The sequence below is a fragment of the Felis catus genome, chromosome C1 (genome assembly GCF_018350175.1).
Source record: "Felis catus isolate Fca126 chromosome C1, F.catus_Fca126_mat1.0, whole genome shotgun sequence".
NCBI classification, from domain to species: Eukaryota; Metazoa; Chordata; class Mammalia; order Carnivora; family Felidae; genus Felis; species Felis catus.
Window position 1 is genome coordinate 92028904 of NC_058375.1, and position 20605 is coordinate 92049508.

At 41.6% G+C, this 20605-nt stretch overlaps 1 protein-coding gene across 2 annotated transcripts in view; it reads right to left on the reverse strand.

Annotated features, from left to right (window-relative positions):
• Window positions 1–14623, reverse strand: part of VAV3 (vav guanine nucleotide exchange factor 3) — a 364842-nt gene extending 350219 nt beyond the window's left edge. The window contains exon 1 of one of the 2 annotated variants that reach the window (XM_045033232.1): window positions 14504–14623. Coding sequence is in view for 1 of the 2 variants with exons in the window: in XM_011285035.4 (XP_011283337.1) it covers window positions 12343–12546 (204 nt within the window). In the remaining variant the exon portion in view is untranslated. Of the gene's footprint in view, window positions 1–12342; window positions 12690–14503 lie in introns of those variants that run through there. The other variant, XM_011285035.4, reaches the window with a different exon arrangement.
• Window positions 14624–20605: the final 5982 nt, after the last annotated feature.

Here is a 20605-nt window from a genome sequence, read left to right on the forward strand (position 1 = left end):
GCACATTCTTTGTCTCACACACACTCTCCCCACTCCGTTTCTCAAGCCTTCTTCCTCTCTTGTAACCACTCAGGTCTGTCCTCTTCCTGGTCTCATCTCGCTCACCCAGCTGCATGCACTTCTGCACCTGCCTTGCAGCATCTGATGACTTACTTTATTGTCTCTGCATTCTTGCAAGACCTGACTCCAAGGTCAAATCTACTTTCTTCCAGCTCTACAAAAGCACAAAGTTCCTAGGATTTAGCTTTAGCACTCCAGTGTCCTGCACATAGGAGGTACTGGACAAATGTCTGTGGAAAGGACAGAAATATCTTGAGCCATGCAAACACATGAACATGTCATTCCCTGCACATCAGCAAAATTAACAATGAGTCCAAGAGAGCATTACCCCCTACCAAGCATACGCCGTGCTCATTCACTGTAACTCCGGTCTCCCATCCCACCCCCTGTTTTATAAGGACATGTCTGAAGTAAAATCCATGCTGTACAGACTAAAAGCCACACAGGATCAGGGACTGAGTTTTATTTACCTTTGAGTTCTGTTTCTACCACAAAACCTAATATTTAGTAGACAAATTGATGACTTAATCAATGAACTCATATGCACAAATTCCCATAAAAACAAAACCAAACTAAGAGCTATGAAATTACCAAAAAGCAAATAATCGTGAACTAATCTGACTCTAAAATAAATGAAAACAGGTTTCATTATTCTAGATGTTTCTGTTCTAAATGTAGTAAACTTCAGTGCAAAATAATACAATGTAATTTTGTACTTGCAGGGCAGGCCTTGCTTTTTCCAAGCATTTTCCTAGTCATTTCCTCATGCAATTCACCATCTAACCACTCAGCTTGGTAGCAGGAATGGGAAACTTCACTGCATTTGGAATTAGGACAATTGGACTCAAGTCCTGTCTTCACCACTTCCTGTCTGTGTGACCTTGAGAAAAGTCCTTTATCCAGTACACATTTCAATTTCCTTCTCTGTAGAGCAGTGATAAGATCTTGTTCTTCCTGGCTCTTAGACTTAGGAGGATCAAGGATGTGGGAGAGGAAGAAGGAAATAAAATCTTGCTGAATACCTACTATGCCCCAAGCATTTTACAAATATTATTTCTCACCACAACCCTGCAAAGTAGGTTTTACTATTTCTTGCCTTTAATATGAGAAAACGGAGACTCAACAACTAAAATAATTTTCCCAAATTTATCAAATGCCAGAGCTGGGATTCAAACATATCTGTCTTGTCCCAAAGCTCTCTTCATGAAATTATAATGCCTCCTTAATGAGCTCTCAACATGTATAAAAAAATTTTTACCTGCTCTTCAGCATATTACTGGTATGTCAGTATTTGCTGTTCTTGCTGTAAGTATGGAAGGCAGAGAAAAAGAAAAGCAGTTATTTGGTAAGGCCACATGTTAGAGACAGAGCTGGGCCTCTCATTCAGGTCTCCTGACTCCTGGCCTAAAGCCTTTTCATTAAACCATATTGCCCCCATGCTCCCAGGAAAAGGCTGCGGACATTAGTGGGCACAGGCATGATGCTTGTTTATTCAAGCCAGCTGTTACTGATCTATTTTGAGACAAGTACTTTGAAAATCATGGAAGGTGAGTATCAAGTGTTTCATTGACTATTCCATATTAATTGACCCTTTAGAGAACTCCCATGTGAGTAGCATATCCTGCTGGCTTCCTGTTAAGCAAGCAACTCAAAGGCTAACTACAATTCTTGCAACACATATTTTGAAAGCACACTCAGAGAGCAGTACAAAATACGATTCTAAAATAATTTTCTACAAAAAAATTATCTACTTTTCTGTTCATGGTTCTGTCCACTAAATGCTGAAGATTGGGGGAAGGCAGAATGCAAACTTGCGACTAGCCTTAATATAATGCAGGATCTGTGTTAACAGTTGGGGGGGAGCAGGGGGTAATAGAGTATTCTAAATAACAGCTAATAGGTGTGAATTTACAAGAACGGTTATAATAATGAAAGGGAGAAAAGACAACCATTTGAAAGCATGTCATTTAGAACAATGGTGTTCCTGCTGCCCAGGGAAATAAACATAGGCATGCAAAATACCACGTGCTCAGGACCAGGTGTCACCAGGCACAGTATTAAAAGGCCAAGAAAGACCAGCTACACTCATCCTCCTGCTCTCTCATTACCTTTCCTCAGCTTTTCTACCTGATTTTATTTCCTTTCACCATCTATACCTATCAGAGGTCTATCTCCCATTTTACACTGCTTAGGATGACAACTGTATAAAATTAACCAGTTGATACTCAATACCCTGAAACCAAAACTATTACTCAATAACTAGTATAGAGATATTATTGATAACCACAAAACCAATCTGAGAACATTCCTCCAAGCAAAGGCTACAAAAGAACAATGGAGGGGGGTGTCGGTTCACTGCAATTCACATTCAGATGTACCAATAGCCTTGCTAAAGGAATTCACTTTGCTTTAAACATTCTAATTCTAATCTTGTCTTCACCACAAGACTGTTCAACAACTACCTGTTAGTATAAGTTACTAAACTCTTAGCCTTGGAGAGTAGCTCCATGTACCTCATGAAGATAAGTGATTGTTTCACATTGGTGTGACAAGGAGATATTTCATGGAAGGTGTAAACACTCTGCCTTGTATGTTTCTGCAGAAGTAGTAGTGACAATCATAGTAAAAACAAATACTCAATAAATCTGAATGATTATGTGCCAGTCACAGAGCTAATTCACTCATTCAGCCCTTGCAGCCACAGTAGGGGGCAGGTTCCTTTATTATGCCTCTTTTAGAAATGAGGAAGCAGACAGGTCTAGACACTTTCTTTAAATCACTCAGGTGGTAACTCATGAAACAATGTTATCTGTTATTAGTAATGTCACTCAATGAACACCCATTTTGGTTTTTTTTAATGTTTATTATTTAGTTTTGAGAGAGAGAGAGAGAGAGAGAGAGAGAGAGAGAGAGCGCGTGCGCGCGCACTCATGGGTGGGGAGGGTTAGAGAGAGAAGGAGACACAGAATCAGAACCAGGCTCCAGGCTCTGAGCTGTCAGCACAGAGCCCGACACGAGGCTCAAACCCACGTGAGATCATGACTTGAGCTTAAGTCAGACGCTAACTGACTGAGCCACCCAGGTGCCCCACACGTTTTTGGTTTTTAATGACACAGTGCCAAGTACATCTTAAAGACGTATAGATATATTTGAAAAGGTAGTAAACAAAGTCATCATTTCCCATCCATCCATGAATTTACTTTATGCCTATTTGGGTGTATCATGTATGAGTCCTGGTGTCAATTTCTAGAGATGTACATAAATGAATAAGCCTATGGCAGCCTCAAGCAGGTCACAGCCTGGAAAGGGCCACAAAATACTGCAAGATGGTACAAGGAGGGCTATGCTCCACCTGTGTACACTATACGGTGGGGCACAAAGCAGCAGGTGATCAGCCAGGGGGACTCTTGAATGGAATCTTCAATCACACAAATAAGGGCATTTCAAGCAGAGAAAGGGGCACATGCAGTAACCCAGGACATTTAACAGCACAGTTCATTTGAGAAGCCACAAAAAGTTTACAAGCACAGAGTGGAAGAAAACTTTGAGCGGTGGAGCAGGATTAGACGACAGGTCCTTGCATGCTTACTAAGGAATCTGGATTTTATCCCATTGTCCATAAGGAATCATTGGACAGTTATAAGGAGGCTGACTGACCACTTGCCCCAGTAGTTCAGGTAAACCCTAGGAAACCTCGGTCACTCTCCATCATCACACCCAATATCCAAGCAAGCTTTTGCAGCTCCACCTTGAAAATACATTCTGAATCAAATGAGGGAAATAACAGCATATGTGCATTCAAATGGAAAGGTTCAGCAGAGAACTGAAGATGCAGGAAAGTACGGGGACAGAGTGATGAAGGGACTGACCATGGCTGTGGGAACGCTGATAATCTGCCCATAGAACATGAGAGAAAGCCCCATCTATAGGCACGGATGCAAGAACCTGAGAATCTGAGGAAGCGATCCTCTGTTTTCTCAGTTGAGCAGGAAGCAAGGTCACCAGAAGAGAGGGAAAAGTGGAGACAAAGGTGAACGGGTTTCCACAAGAAAAGGTACCAAGGAGGTGGGAGGATGGGCAAAATGGGTGAAAGGGAGTGGGAGATACAGACTTGCACTTGTGAAAGGAGTAAGTCACAGGGATGAGATGAGAGGTATAGTATAGGGAATATAGTCAATGGCATTGTAATAATGTTGTATGGTGACAGATGGTGGGTACACTTGTGGCAAGCACAGCATAGTGTACAAACTTGTCCAATTACTATGTTGTACACATGAAATTAATTTAACTGTGTGTCAACTACAATTAAAAGAAGTAAAAAAAAAGGCACAAGTGGTCATCTGGGTGAGTCGGAAAGTGAATGGTCTAGGGCAGTTCCCAAACTTTTCGGTCCCAGGATGTTATTACACTGGCCATTATTGATCAGCCTCAGCAGCTTCTGTTCGTGGGGGTCACATCTATCAACATTTAACATATTAGAATCCTCAACTGAGAAATCTTTAAAGTATCTACAAGCCCATAATCCATGGTCCACCTCAGCAATGACATCAGTGGCGTCATGCAGCCTTTGAAAAACTCCACTATAAAACTGCGAGAAAATTAGAGAAAAGACAAATCATGTCTTAATTATAAAAGAGACGTTTGACCTTACGGAACTCCTAGAGTTATCTATGGCCCGGTCAGGAGTCCCCAGACCGTCCTTTGAGAACATCTGGTCTAGAGCACTGGGTAAAGCTGGGTAGCCTAGGTGCCTGCTGTGGTTAGGGATGATGAATTAAAAGTGAGAATAGTCTGAGTGATACAGGTTTTTCCTCCATCAGATCCAGCAGCCAAGTTGCAGGCAGGAGTAAATGGAGAGCTGGATTTAACCAGGGTTGCACTTTACTCAAATGAGTATTGCAAATCAAGAGAAACTGGTATCATAATGGCTGCAGTATTTAAAATCAGGAGGAAGGAAATGAAGACATGAAGGCAGGGAAGAGGTGGCAGGAGCTCAAAAGCTTGTTGGAGTTTAGGTATTAGAATAAGCCAGAAAGAAAAGAGTAGTAGGAGAATATGACACTTGACACTGAGAATACAAAAGGTAACTATTAATAGTTTCAAACTCATCATTTAAAACTGAATGCACTCCCTCTCCCTCTGAAATCTGTACCTCCTCTATATTACCCTCCCTCCCAAATCCCCCCAGAAAGAGGCTCATCCTAGATACTCCTGACTCTCACTGCATTGAAGAGGCCCCAAAGCCTTGTCCATTCCAACTCTCCATCATGTCCATCTTTTTGTCCTTCTCTAGCCTTCCTGTCCTGCCCTTTCTCTGCCATGGCATTCACCGGCCCCTCCCTCCCCTGACTGAACTTCAGCAGCAGCCCTGTTCATGCCCAGTTCTGCTCCATCAAGCTCACCCTTCACTCTGCTGGGGGTGAACTTTGCACAATGAAGTTCATCATGTGATTGTCCGCACTCCATCCATGAAATGATTGTGCCAACAGAGGTGGAGGTGTCAAGCAGGCAGGTACAGGCTATGTGAATTTGGAGTCCACCGAGGTATGAAACGTAGGTAACACTACAGTGACATGACAGGATACAGGAAAGAGAATATGAACAAAGACAATGAAAGGGGCAACTCAAATTTCCTCAGAATGTTTAAAGAGAAACCAGCAAAGGAAACAGGAGATATTAAGTCATGAGAGAATGAGGAAATGTGTAGTGTGGTGGTAATCAAGGGAGAGTTTCAGAAGCAGCAGAAAAGGCCATGTTAAATGCCATAGAGAGTTTTAGAAAAATAATTTTGAAAAGGGTTGTATTTGAAAATGAGGAAATTGGTATCCACACTGAATCAAAACTGCATTACAAACATGATATAATTTTCCCCACCAAAAAAACAAAAAACAAGAAAAACACCAAACTACGTTCCCATTTTCCTCACCCTGGTAGGCATGGGATTATACCTCACCACCAATAATGTCTCAGCATTTTAATCCTTTATCTCAGGCTCTGGTTCCTAGAGAGCGCAGGTTAAGCCATCAAGTATCCTACAGAATCAGTCCTTAAGATGCCTTAATATGCCTTAACATTGGTATCAAGTTTAACATTATGCTGACAGATTATCCAAAAGAATAATCTAACAAATGGCAAAGAGGTTAGTGACTTCTGTGAAGCCATGACATTATTTTGAATTGATTGACCAAAACCGTAATAGAGCACAGCACTCTTTTCGGACAACGAACGCCATTTTTCCTCCCTTCAGTATAACCCAATCATCTTCACACAGCACCATCTCGGGGGAGTATAGGCATGTGTTTGGAATGTACACCTTAATGCTAAAATTAACATAATCATGGTTTTTCAAACTATGTACAGTTATGTATAGCAAAAATAGAGTTCTCTTTGCCTTTTTTGAAAAAGTAGGAACAGCATTAAAACCCCAACTGCAGGTTAATAGCCTGGAAGGAAATCCTGGGGACAATACTAGTATACTCTTTTAGAAATGCTGTATCACCAACACTTGATGCTCAGAGGTGAAAGAAAAAGAAAGAAAGAAAGAAAGAAAGAAAGAAAGAAAGAAAGAAAGAAAGAAAAGAAAGAAAAGAAAGAAAAGAAAGAAAAGAAAGAAAAGAAAGAAAAGAAAGAAAAGAAAGAAAAGAAAGAAAAGAAAGAAAAGAAAGAAAAGAAAGAAAAGAAAGAAAAGAAAGAAAAGAAAGAAAAGAAAGAAAAGAAAGAAAAGAAAGAAAAGAAAGAAAAGAAAGAAAAGAAAGAAAAGAAAGAAAAGAAAGAAAAGAAAGAAAAGAAAAGAAAAGAAAGAAAAGAAAAGAAAAGAAAGAAAAGAAAGAAAAGAAAGAAAAGAAAGAAAGAAAAGAAAGAAAAGAAAGAAAAGAAAGAAAAGAAAGAAAAGAAAGAAAAGAAAGAAAAGAAAGAAAAGAAAGAAAAGAAAGAAAAGAAAGAAAAGAAAGAAAAGAAAGAAAAGAAAGAAAAGAAAGAAAAGAAAGAAAAGAAAGAAAAGAAAGAAAAGAAAAGAAAACTAACAAAGACTGAGAGGAAATGGGGATATGGTATTCAGAAGAGGAGCAATCAGTGAAAATTTTTAGGAACACATTAAGTTTTATATTTTCTTATACACATATTTTTTCACACATACATATACAAGACTTCCACATGATAAAATTTATCTAAATCTAAAAGAGCTCTTTTAGTAGGTATAGAATTAAAATTCTACTGGACAAGAAAATAACCCTCTAGATCTCTTTTCCCTAAAAGCCACCACCGTAGCAACAATACTCCTGGAGAGGGGTATAGCCCTCTGTACTGATCATCTCCTCCTACCTGTTCTTCTCCAATGGGGTGTTTGCCCATCACACACCAAATCTGTTTCTCTCAAATCACCAAAATATTTCATTTGACAGCCATCTTCCATCCTTGTTTTACTTCATCTATCAGCAGCATTGACATGTCTGCTCACTCCGTCTCCCAGAAACACTTTATTGGCTTGGTTTCCTGAAACCACACTCTGCTGACTTCCCTCCTGCCTCATGGCCATTCTCTCTCAGCTCCTTTTTGGTTCTCATCTTTCTACCCTTGACACACGGGTAGGCCCAATAGCTTCCTCCTTTGACCTCTTCTTTCTAAACACTACTTTTTGGGTGATTTCATCCAATCTCATGATTTTGAATACCACCTATACCCGACTCCAAAATTCACATCTACATTCCCAACTTCTCCGCTGCCTGCTCAGTCTCTCCACCTACATGTCTACAGGGCATTTCAAACATAACTAACTCCAAGTTCCCCCCTCCTCTAACATCCACCCAGAGCTATCCTAGCTCTAGTTTTCCCCATCTCAGCAATAGCAACTCCCTCTTTCCAATTTCTTAAGCCAAAATTCTGGAGTCATTCTTGGCTCCTCCCTTCTCATACACATAATCTGGTTCCATCAATAAACTCCTAGGGCACCTGAATGGCTCAGTTAAGTGTTCAACTCTTGATTTCGGCTCCGGTCATGTTCTCATGGTCATGAGACTGAACCCTGCACCAGGCTCTCTGTTAAGTATGGAGCCTGCTTAAGATTCTTTCTCTGCCCCTCTCCCCCACCCACACTCTAAGATAAATAAACATTAAAAAAATAAAATAAACTACTGCCCCTCCCTTCAGAATATATCCAGAACTTAATTATTTGTCACCATCTGCCCTGCTATCACTCTGGTCAGAGTTGCCATCATCTCTTGCCGAAGTGACTATATGAACCTGACGGCTTCCATTCTTGCTGTTCTACAGCACAGTGGCCAGAGTGTCCCTGTTCAAAGGTAAGTCAGGTCAGGGGACTTCCCATTTCACTCAGAGTGAAAGTCAAAGTCCTTACATGACACATTAGGCTTAAAAAGCTGGCTCCTATTTTCTCTGACCTCATCGTGACCACTCTTTCCCACATTCTCCTCCAGTCACAATGGCCTTGCTTTTCCTCCAGTATACCCACCATTTAATTGACCTCAGGACCTCTGCACTTGGTATTCCCTTGCCAGGCATATTCTTCTTTCAAAACACCCATATTTCTACATTCCTTCACTCTCTTCAGGTCCCTGCTCACCTGTTATCCCCTCAGAGATGCCTTTCTTGACTACCTTCTAAAAAAAAAAAAAAAAAAAAAAAAATCAAATGATATTTTGCTCTAGACCCTTACTGGGTTGAAATCTCTTCATATGACATTATATGGCCATTTCATTCTTTATTGTCCATCTCCCCCACTAAAATATAAATCCTTTTAGGGCAGGGATTTTGTTGTGTTTGTTTATTACTCCAAGCCAGTATCTACAACAGTTCCTAGGACACAGAACCAGATATTTGTTGAAAGAACCCTGGAAGCCTGAATAATTCATTTTAAGACAATTCAAAGTTTACCCATACCATACACAAATGGTCAGTAAATTCAAATATATTATCATCCCAAGACATAGAATAAAGAAAAATTTTAAATTACAAAACAGTAGGATTAAGATAATCTCATTGATAGATCTCAGGGCCCCTGGGGGGCTCAGTCAATTAAGCATCCAACCCTTGGTTTCAGCTCAGGTCATGATCTCATGGTTTGTGAGTTCAATCCCCATATCAGGCACAGAACCTGCTTGGGGTTCTCTCTTACCCTCTGCTCCCTCCCCTGTGTTCTCTCTCTAAAACAAAGAAAAATGAAAAAAATATATATATTTATATGTATTTTTGAACTGAAGAAGATCCTCCTCCTCCTCCTAATATAGCAAGACTAAAAAGACGGGTAGCACAGCCAGGAAGAACAACTGGAGACTGGGATCCCATTTATAATTCTATTTTGAAGGATTATTAATTTAAGACCTCAAGATTCGAACATATAATTGAGAAATTATTTGCAGGTTTTTTAATGCAAACAAGGCAGAAGGCTAACAATAAGAGAATGGTAGAAATCACACTCATTGGAGATACTCTTATCAAAAGGGGCTACTCACTGTATAGCCTGTTACAGGATAATTAAAAACAGCCAATAAGCAAAACATCAACAAACTAAAATTCCCTTTGTCAACATCTGTTCATCACAGTCTCAAATGCAACAAAACTCTGAGGTGAGACTTTATAGTTATTTCCTGGCTTGGAAGATCATGTGCTATAAAGAAATTCAAATTAATATCATCTTCAACAGAACCTAAATCAGGTGGACAGAAGGACTCGTAGACACTAGAAATGGCAAAAGCCTTTATAGTAATGACATCTCTAAATTCAGAAGAATCAAGTCTGATGGGATGCAGGTCAGGATTTCACTGGGTTACCAGGTTATTTACCATACCATGAATACTGCTGATGGGGTAGGAGCCTTAGAACCAGAAGCAGCTAGAAAGACAGAAGTTAGATCCAGAAATAGAGAGGTCTGCCCAAAGGGGTTTATGGACCTTACAATTGTTTTAAATTTTTCATTGTAACCTTCTAACTCTTTATATGACAATAGCAAAAAAACAAAATGGTTTAATTTTACTACTAGTGAACACCTATAGGTGAGCACTGTAGGCATGTTAAATAGATCACCTTGCTTAATGAAACCGTTAGTAAGTGTCACTTAAGGATTTAACAACAATCTGTATAATACAGACTCAGCTGTTCAGCCACCTTCTCTCTCTGCAAAGTGGTCAAGAACCAAGAAGGAAGCCACAACAGACATCACCATATTCAGGCAGTAGCCTCCCAGGGTTCACTTTTGAGAAAAGCCCTCACTCGCAGGACATTACAGAGGAAACTGCATTGAATTTGGAACCAGAAAGCTCAGGGCTGGACAGATTTAAGAATCCAAAAGCAAAATAGCCTAAGGAAAGCCATTTAGCTGTTTACCTCATTATAACCCAGTAGCTTATCTGATAGCACAGTGCTGTAATTCCTTTACAGGGCAAGGATCCCGATGTGTTCACTGTGGTACCCCCAGTAGTAGGGATTTCAGTTCTCAGAGTATCAGCTGTGCTCCATTTTCATTAGTGATACTTACAATGATTATCCTCAGTCACCAAAAATTTATATTACAAATATATTCTACAAAGACCAAAATCACATTTGAAAATATTTTCATCCATTGTTAACAATCAAATAAAGGTTAGAAGATCAAAAGAGGGAGATTCTCAGCTGTCCAGAGAGATTGATTATTAGGAACAACTTATTGAACAGCCCCCGAGGGTTCCAGGAAACTGAAGTTTCAGGAAGTGCACACAATACTGTATTCCCTGCTGGTGGGCCAAGCCATCCTGACCCACACTGCCTCCTGAGGCTACTGGCCAGGTGGAAAATAGTGATCTGTAAACTTGATAGCCAAGTGCAGCTCCAGTAGAACTTTGCTCAGAACAACAACTTCCAATTTAATGAAAATGTCTGTTAACCCCTTAACAGGATATCCAGAATTGAGACAACTTTGAAGAGGTCCATAGAGTTAGCAATCACCACCCAGGATTATGGAAAAGTATGAAATAATTTACCCACTTCTGAAATCATATGGTTCTCACCACTTACAAGCCTGTTTTGTCTTGGGGACTGCTAACCAGCTGACTGAAGACAGGATAGGCGAGGAATATAGAATTTGGGGTGCAGAGGGCCCCTGATGAAACACCGACATCAAGATGAAGAGATGAATGTGTGTGCTCTAACTTTAAATCCACGATTATTTAATCTTATGAGTCAATTCTACTGTAAAAGGCACTGCTCTAGTTGCTAAGTGGTTGAAACTATCATTCTGGAGTAGTGATAAAATGTCATGGAAGGGGGCTCCTCCTCCCTGTTAAGTTGAACGTGGTTTTTTTATATAATGGGAAAAAGCAAAGAGATGTGCTGAACCGTGTTCAAGATCTGTCCTAATGGAAACTTTCTGACGGGACCAAAAAAAAAAAAAAAAAAAAAAAACTACTATTCCTCTGAGCCGTGACTTTTGAGTGGACTCGGACGCATGCAGCCTTCCAGAGTTGTTTTTAACCCCTCGAAGAGGCACCGCCAGGCAAAGCTCCAGCCACAGGAGCCAAGCGTGCACCAACCACACCACCTGAGCAAGCACCGAACGAAGGCAAAGCAGAAGGTCTTAGCGAAACTTGTTTCCTGTCGCCGCTGAGAGGCTGGACTCGCTCCTTCCCACATGGCTTCGGAGAAGCTGTAAACACAACCTCGCTGGCCAGCTGGCCACAAGCTCCGGGGGCTTTCGGGAGCAACCGCTGCACGGTGCTCCCTTTTCCTCCCTTTGACCAGTGTCATTCCCGTACAGATAACGGTACCGGAACGCCCTCCACTTCCTAGAGTCATCATTTATGTCATGGTTCCTCTTTCAAGAAAACATGGGGACGACACGCAAAGCAAAAGAACAGAATAAGAGCAAAATTACCCCCATCATCTCCCTGTATCCCTCTCCATTGTTACTATAAAAGAGCTGGAGCAAATTCCTTTTGTTGTCCTACACGCACACACACGCGCGCGCGCACACACACACACACACACACACACACACACACAAAAGTAGGTGAAGGACACCCTAAGACAGTTTATTTTTTCCCGCCTCGCAGAAAGCCTTTACGAAATCCTCATTACCGTCTCCGGACGCAGGACTTCAGCATTCAGCTGAAGACCTAAACCACCCAAACCATTCCAGGCCAAGGTACAAAAAGCCGAAGCGGTTCCCAAAGCAGAAGGCTGGGAGGCAGGGCAAGCTGAGCGCACCTAGACGTTTGCATTTACACAAAGAAATTAGCCGGATGATTAATGGGAGATGCCGGCTGGAGGCGGAGGCGCCCGCGCCGGCTTCCTTACCTGGGACATCTGAGGCCTCAAGTTGATCTCCTTCAGGTTGATGGAGTGCGCCCGGAGGTTGTTGAGCAGCTGGCAGAGCAGGACTCCATCGCGAAGGGTCTGCGCCAGGTCAAACACCTGCGCCGAGTCCCAGGTCACCCGGTGGTTGGCCGGCAGCACCTTGCAGTGGATGAGCCACTGCGCGCACTGCTTCCAGGGCTCCATGCCCGACGGCTCCGGAACACGGCCCGGCCGGGGCAGGCGGCGAGGATGGGGCCGCTGCCGCCGCGGTTCCTCCGCGCCCCGCCGACGCCAGCCGCGGCCCGCCGCTGCCCTGCGGGGGTGCGGGGAAGCAGGCGCCGCGGCGGGCGGGTCGGGGGCTCCGCGCGGGGCTCGGCTCCAGTCCCGGCCCGGCTCCTCCGCCGCCCGGCCGCCGCTGCAGCGAGTCCCGCGCGCTCTCCGTGCGCCCCGGCCGGCTCGGCGGCGGCGGCGCACAGGCTTCCGACTCGCGAGCCCGGCGCCCGGCGACTGAGCATGCCCAGCGCGCCGGCCGCTCTCGCTGCCGTCTGCGAGTCCCAAGAGGCGCGGTGGGAGAGCGCCGCCGCCCCGGCCTGGGGTCTGTGCCCGCGGCGGGAAGGGGGGGCGCCCAGCGCCCCCGCCCACTAAGAGCCCGCAGGTGTCCAGGGAGTTTTCCCTCGGGCTGGCTTCCCGGTTTGGGGAGAGTGGGGCTGAACACTAATACAGAGGGGTCTCCTACTGAGACCCCTCGATGGCTACATAAAATTTTTTAAAGGGTCCGAGGGGAGTAAAGGATTAATTAGGGCCCCTGTACTCCCCAGAGAAACGAAAAAATGGTCCAAAGCATCTTGAGAGCGCAGTGCTTAAAGTTTTAGAGATCGTCACCCCTCACCCCTTTCTGTTCTAGCCCCTGAATTCTCTTCCTTGAGATAATTACTGTTTCTCCAAGTTAGTTGCTGGTAAGGATGTTTTGGCACCTTAAAAGTGTGTGGGGAAACGCCTGCGGGAACCTGCCCCTAACCCCTGAGCCTATTTCGATGCCAGGTGTTTTTCACTTAGACGGTTTCCCTCATAGACTCGTAACTGCTCCTCGTCGCAATCCTAACGCTTTTCTGATCGCAAAGAAACCTTCGGGGGAGAAATAGGCGGGTGAGACGCCCCCGGAGCGCAGGCGGCCACACTGCGCATGCGCCGGTGAGCCAGGCCCAGGTGGCTGGGAGAGCAATTAGCATCAGTCCTCAGCTGCGCGGGTCGGGCTAAGCTCTGAGACCCTTAGCAAAGTTGTGCCGTGCCCCCCCGAAACTCACAGCTGACTCAAGCAGAGCAGTCACATTTCTTAAATCCTCTGGGGACTCCTAACTGGGCCCCGTTTACTCCCGCTGCCCCTCAAAACCAAAAACAGTGTTTAAACTATTCATGGCAAGATACCACCACATTGAACTCTTACTGTTTTATATAAATGTGGTTGGGGCTCACCCTTTCGAGACGTATCCTTTGAAAATTTAAAAATAAAAAGTAATGAAACCCAATAGGTGGGATTTTAGATTTTTTTCTATTACATTTCCGTAGCTCAAATTTCTATTATGAACCATATTAATTTTATAAAAAAGGTCAAAATGTTTTTTAAAGCATATCTGATCTGTTAAGGACAGGGACTGTGTCCTTTTCCATTAGCCTGTGAAAATCGTAGCACACTGTGTACGCTGAGCATTAAACAATAAATCAGCCTGAGGATTTCCTTTCCTCACATGCATCCTTCCCCAGCAGTTTCCCCTTGTGTTCAACCCAGATTACATCAATGGCACCATGTTTCCTAAACTACAATTTTGGCAAATAAATCATAATAAGCTTTACATATCTTTAGAAACAAAACCAACACATCTGAATCACCATGTAATACACAATCTTGCATAAAGAGAAATTAAAATGAAAAAGAAGTTGCACTTGAAAAAGAATAACAAGGTATAAATTGCATTTCAGGTAGCAATGGATCATTCTTGGGTTTTGTAGGATATTTCCAAAGCCCAGGTAATATACACTATACCAAGAGGCAGACTGGGTTTAGAGTTTGAGCTCCGCTGGTTTCTAGCAACATGACCTTGAGAAAATTACCAAATTCCTCTAACCTTCAGTTTCCACGTATGTAAAAGGGGGAAAATAATACCTCATAGTGTTGGCAGAATCTAATGATACAACGCCTTGCTCTTCAAAATGCAGTCCATGGGCCAGCAGCACCACTCAGGAGCTTGATATGTCAACTCTTGAGCTCTACCCCCAGACCAAATGAATCAAAGCCTACCTTTTAACAAGATCCCCAGGTGCTACATATTTATGTTAAAGTCTGAGAAGCACTGATATAATGCATAAAACGTGTGCTGCCTAACAGTTAGAGCTCCACAATCATTAACCAATAGCTTTGAGTTCACAGATAGGCAGCAATGACCAAATAAGTTCTATTTAACTTTTTTTTACAATTAATATATACTGTATCATAATATATAATATGACTTCAAAATATAAAACCAGAGAGTAGAGAGAAGGGCAAGAGGAAAAGATATGGAAGGCCTAGAAGGTAAGGAGGCTAGAGAAACAGTTACTCAAGCAAACAAGGGGCTAAGTGTCAAAATGTGAATCATGTGGAACTCATTAAAGTGTCAGAAATTGGGCAAGAACAAAAATGACAATGGGCTTTTTTGAGCTGTCAGCCAAATTCCTTTTCCTTTAAAATCTTACCACCCAGTGACAGTGAAAGCTGGGAGATAAGGACTAAATTCCAACAATGGCACTCTTTGCTAGTCCAGCGCCCCAGCGTTCGAGTGAAGGCCATTCTTGCACGTGTAACTTGTGACTAGGACTCAGCGGACCCACTGCCCTGAGGCCTGCATTAGTTCCTGAGGCACATCCACACTCTACCATTTATTGAATGCCAAGCCCTCTGTTGGCCACTCACAAACATTAACTGCAAGTTAGAAGATGTTCCCCTTTCCTAACAGATGAAGAAAGGATATCAAAGGCATTAAGCACCCTTCTTCTGGGTTACTAAGCTCTCAAAACAGGGTGAATTTGGGCTCCACATCTGTGTTGTTTCTATTCAAAGCTGCTCCCCATTATAATAATCACTTTAGTGAATTTAATTACTAGTTTAAATCTCTCCCCACTAGACTGAAACACCTTGAAGGTAAGGATGGTGACTTATTCATCTCCACAGTCCCAGAACTAACCTTGGTGATTGGCATACTATAAGCGCTCAATAAATATTAGTTGAGTAAGTGAGTAATGAGTGAACAAATGAGCTATGTTGCCTCTTTCTACTCTCTCTGTCCTCTCTTCCTGGTAGTGAAAAGATCAGGAAACATTCATGGTGTTACTATCAGGCCACATGAAGAGAAGGTCTGCTCCATCCTGTGTGTCTCGCTAGCCTTTCTGGGCCCTCCAGCATATCAGGCGCCCTTTCTTCTCTCTTGCATTGCTCTGAACTTTGGATCTTTGCCTCAGCCTTACTTAGTATAAAAATGGGAAACAGTATGGGTGGCATCTGAGCTTCAGGAAAGACAAGACAGCAATAGATGAAGGATATCACACTCCAGGTCTCTTTCCACGTTCAAAATTACCCCATAATCAGAAAGTAAGGATTAGAGAATTCACTAGGTTATGCATCAGTCCTAACATACCACAGAACTATAAAGTAAAGGAGATGAGAGCCACATAAAGTCATTTCTTGCTACAATCTGTGCTGTCACTCAGTCTTTGCCAATTTTTTTCTTTTTATTCTTTCAACTGTTAAGTTTACAAAAGCACTAATATCTACCACCAAGAAATTCTGAAACCTAAATTTCTTATTCCTTATTTTATTTGTTTTGTATCACAGAAGTGAATCACTGATGCTATAAAGCATATCAAAGGTAAATCGATTTGCAGTGCTTAGGTGACTCAGTTGGTTAAGCGTCCAACTTCGACTCAGGTCATGATCTGTGATCTGTGAGTTCGAGCCCCACATTGGACTCTGTGCTAACAGATCGGAGCCTGGAGCGTGCTTTGGATTCTGCGTCTCCCTCTCTCTTTGCTCCTCCACCACTCACACTCTGTCTCTCCCTCTCTTGAAAATAAACATTAAAAAAAAAGATAAATCTATTCATGAAAGCATTAAAAAGGCAAAAACAGAAATAATGTAGACTACAAACTGAATTCCAGACTCTGTATCTGTTAGGTTAATTTTCTTCAGCTACAATCAAATGTAGTTTTGTTTCACAAACATTAGGGATGTAGGCTTTAAGTTTCTAGTAATTTGATAATGTTTTAAAACAAACACCAAAGAACCACTGCAAAGATAGGATGGGTTAGCGTGACATTTCTATAACAACCATTCTTCTAATAAATATGAATGTAGTTATTCAAATAAGTGTGAATTTAAATATTTTTAGGTATAACTGAGCAAGATCTCATTAGGATCATAGGATTTTTCTTTTCTCTTCTAACATGTTTAAGCCCTGATAATAATAATTACAACAACAACAACAACAACCATGATGTTGATGATGAAGATGATGACAACGATGACAATGGCTCTTATTCAAACTGTCACTTAGCATCTAACAAAAGAAATTTACCTGAGATAATTTATGACACGGACAGGCTCCATAGAAGCAGCCTAAAAAGGAACATGACTCAAAGTCTTTGTGTTACAAGGGATAGACCAATAAAATGCTAATTAGCTAACTCATGTCCAAATAAATGAAAATATAAGTGTTCTCACTCTCTCCACTGTGGATACACACACACACACACACTCACACAATGAAGCTCCAAAGGTTTAATTCACCAAATGAACCTCACCTCAGCTGCATCTTCTGGTTCACATCGAACATGCTGCAGCCCTCACGCCCTGGTTAGACAACAGTCCACTGTGGAACATTAGCAGTAACACGTGTACACGTTATGTTTTAAATATGACTGAGAAGGCTGGACTTGCAGGGGAAAGCTCACTAGCTAAAATAGCTATGTGATCTATTAGGGGCCTTGATCTAATTTGTGGAACATTTCAATTTTATTTGGGTGTTGATATAAATAAATTGTCAAAGACAGAGCTCTTCATACCGAGATGGTGAATATCAAAATCCAATGTGGGAAGCTTGTGGTGTCCCTTTTTCCAAAAAATCCTTATTCATATCACAATCATAATACTGAGTTAGTTGTAGAATAATTATCTAAGTGTCTGACATCACAACTACCAACACCTTCCCTGAACCTCCACCCTGCTCCTCTTAAGAGCTCCTCAGGAACAGGGAATAAGTATATCTAATTCATGTCTTATCTCCGGTGCCTAGCACTTAGTAGGGGATGGGTGGATGGACGAATGAATGGATGGATGGGTGGGATGGATAAATGAAATGAATAGGATATAAACCACATGATGATAGTAATTCTGAGAAAGGAGAAAGCAAGGCTAAAAGTTCCATTTGCCATTTCCACATGTCACCCAGATTTATTCCAGCCACCAACAATGTCCTTGGGAAAATAAAGCAATACTGCAGGACTGACTGACTTTACCCACGTGAAGAGACTACAGGAATACTAGAAAGTGTCCCATTCCCCATTCCAAATAATTCAGAACACCTATTTCATTTATTTTTGTTTGTTTTTTAACAATTAAAATCCATTATCACACAATTAGGAACTACCTGATAAAGCTAATGTATTTACTGATGCCTGATATAGCAACAGCTACTATTTATTGAGTTCTTAGAAGCACTGACAGCTAGCTATTGAACTATGTGCTTTCTATGCTTCGTTTTATTTGATTATTGTAATCTCTCTAAGATAGGTGCTATTATTTACTTCATCTTATAGGTGAGGAAACCAAGACTAAAGAAGCTCAACTGTCTTTCCTAAATTCAAGCAGCCAGTAAGGGGCAGAACCAGTGTGAGAACCCAAACACTGTGATGCTAAGTTACACACATATCACTGTGATGCCATTCTCCCTCCCTGGAGACTGAAGGTACAGAGAGATTCCCAAGAGCAGACTCCAAAAAGATGGCTTTATACACAGCCAAGTTTGAATGCTCCATGCCTATGCAAACCCAGTAACAAAGTACAGTTTCAATATTTACATAAATGAAATTCCCTTCTATTGCCATTCAAATATCAGGAAAAGAAGCGAAATCTGTTTGATACAGTAATGTTGTTTTAATTCTTTGTTTTTTTTAAATATTCCGATTTTGGGGGTGCCTGGGTGGCTCATTCAGTTAAGCATCTGACTCTTGTTGGCTCAGGTCATGATCTCATGGTTTTGTGAGTTGGAGTCTCACGTCAGGCTCCATGCTGGCAGGGCAGAGCCTGCTTGGGATTCTCTGTCTCCCTCTCTCTCTGGCCCTCCCTCACGCTGTCTCTATCTCTCTCAGAATAAATTAACTTAAAAAGTAAATAAATAAAATATTCTGATTAATGTGTTTTAAAGTTTGTTTAGTATTCATTTATTCTTTTCAGATGTAAGGCTTTTGTTTTATTTTGTTGTGTTGTGCTATGTTCCAGAATGACATGAGGTTTTTTGTTTTTGTTTTAATCTGGGGGGGTGGGGAGAGGGGTCAGAGGGAGAGTTAGAGAATCTTAAGCAGGCTCCATGCCCAGCATAGAGCCCCACACAGGGTTCAATCCCACAACCCTCGAATCATGACCTGAGCTGAAATCGAGAATCAGATGGTCAATCAACTGAAACATCCAGGGACCCCAACATGTGATTTTGAAGTTTAGAAGGTTTATAAAACTATCTTTTTTGATCATCAGACCCACAATGACAATGCGGGAGTGATTTAACAAGAAAGCTAGCCAGTTTTGTGGGAAACTGACATGAGAATGCTAAAAAGCACCAAAATAAAAATCTAATGTGCCTTATTAACCTCACACATGTGCACCCAGACAGACATTCTCCCATTTATATATTTTCACAGACTGTTTATGCTCTACTTTGCAATCCTGGCATTAGGTTACCTGTAAAATCACACACTTGTTTTTATTGAACACACAAACACAAAGGGAGTCTCACTGTCGGCACTAGAAGAACACCATGTATCCGGCCAGAATGAAAATACAATAACCATTTCTGTTTCAAACTGTTTGGTTTGTTGCTGGCCAAACTTTTAAGTTATTCTCACAGAAATTTCCTAGATTTGGGAAATAATTCATGTGTTCTTCCTGCTTTCTTCTCTCTTCTCTCTGACATTTCTCAGAAACTAAAATTTAGGGCTGTTTAGATCATAATATAGAATTAGGGTGTAAGAAAGAAGGGATAAATCTAAGGAAGATTGCTCTGAGAGAACGATAACTGAGATTATTTTAAAGAGAGAGGAGGATGAAATGGTAGACCTAAACAAAATAGGAAAATTATTTTCATGTTTTCAAAAAATGAAAAACTATGATTCACCAACAATGAAGCAACAGAAAGAGAAATCGAGGAATCGATCCCATTTACAATTGCACCAAAACCCATAAAATACCTAGGAATAAATCTAACCAAAGAGGTGAAAAATCTATACACTGGAAACTATAGAAAGCTTATGAAAAAAATTGAAGAAGACACAAAAAAATGGAAAAAGATTCCATGCTCCTGGATAGGAAGAACAAATATTGTTAAAATGTCGATACTACCCAAAGCAATCTACATATTCAATGCAAACACTATCAAAATAATACCAGCATTCTTCACAGAGCTAGAACAAATAATCCTAAAATTTGTATGGAACCAGAAAAGACCCCGAATAGCCAAAGCAATCTTGAAAAAGAAAACCAAAGCAGGAGTCATCACAATCCCGAACTTCAAGCTATACTACAAAGCTGTAATCATCAAGACAGTATTGTCCTGGCACAAGGACAGACACTCAGGTCAATGGAACAGAATAGAGAACCCAGAAATAGACCCACAAATGTATGGCCAACTGATCTTTGACAAAGCAGGAAAGAATATCCAAGTGGTGCTGGGAAAACTGGACAGCGACATGCAGAAGAATGAACCTGGACCACTTTCTTACACCATACACAAAAATAAATTCAAAATGAATGTAAGACCTAAACGTAAGACAGGAAGTCATCAAAATCCTAAAGGAGAAAGCAGGCAAAAACTTCTTTGATCTTGGCCGCAGCAACTTCTTACTCAACATGTCTCCAGAGGCAAGGGAAACAAAAGCAAAAATGAAACACTGGGACCTCATCAAAATAAAAAGCGTCTGCACAGTGAAGGAAATAATCAGCAAAACTAAAAGGCAACCAACAGAA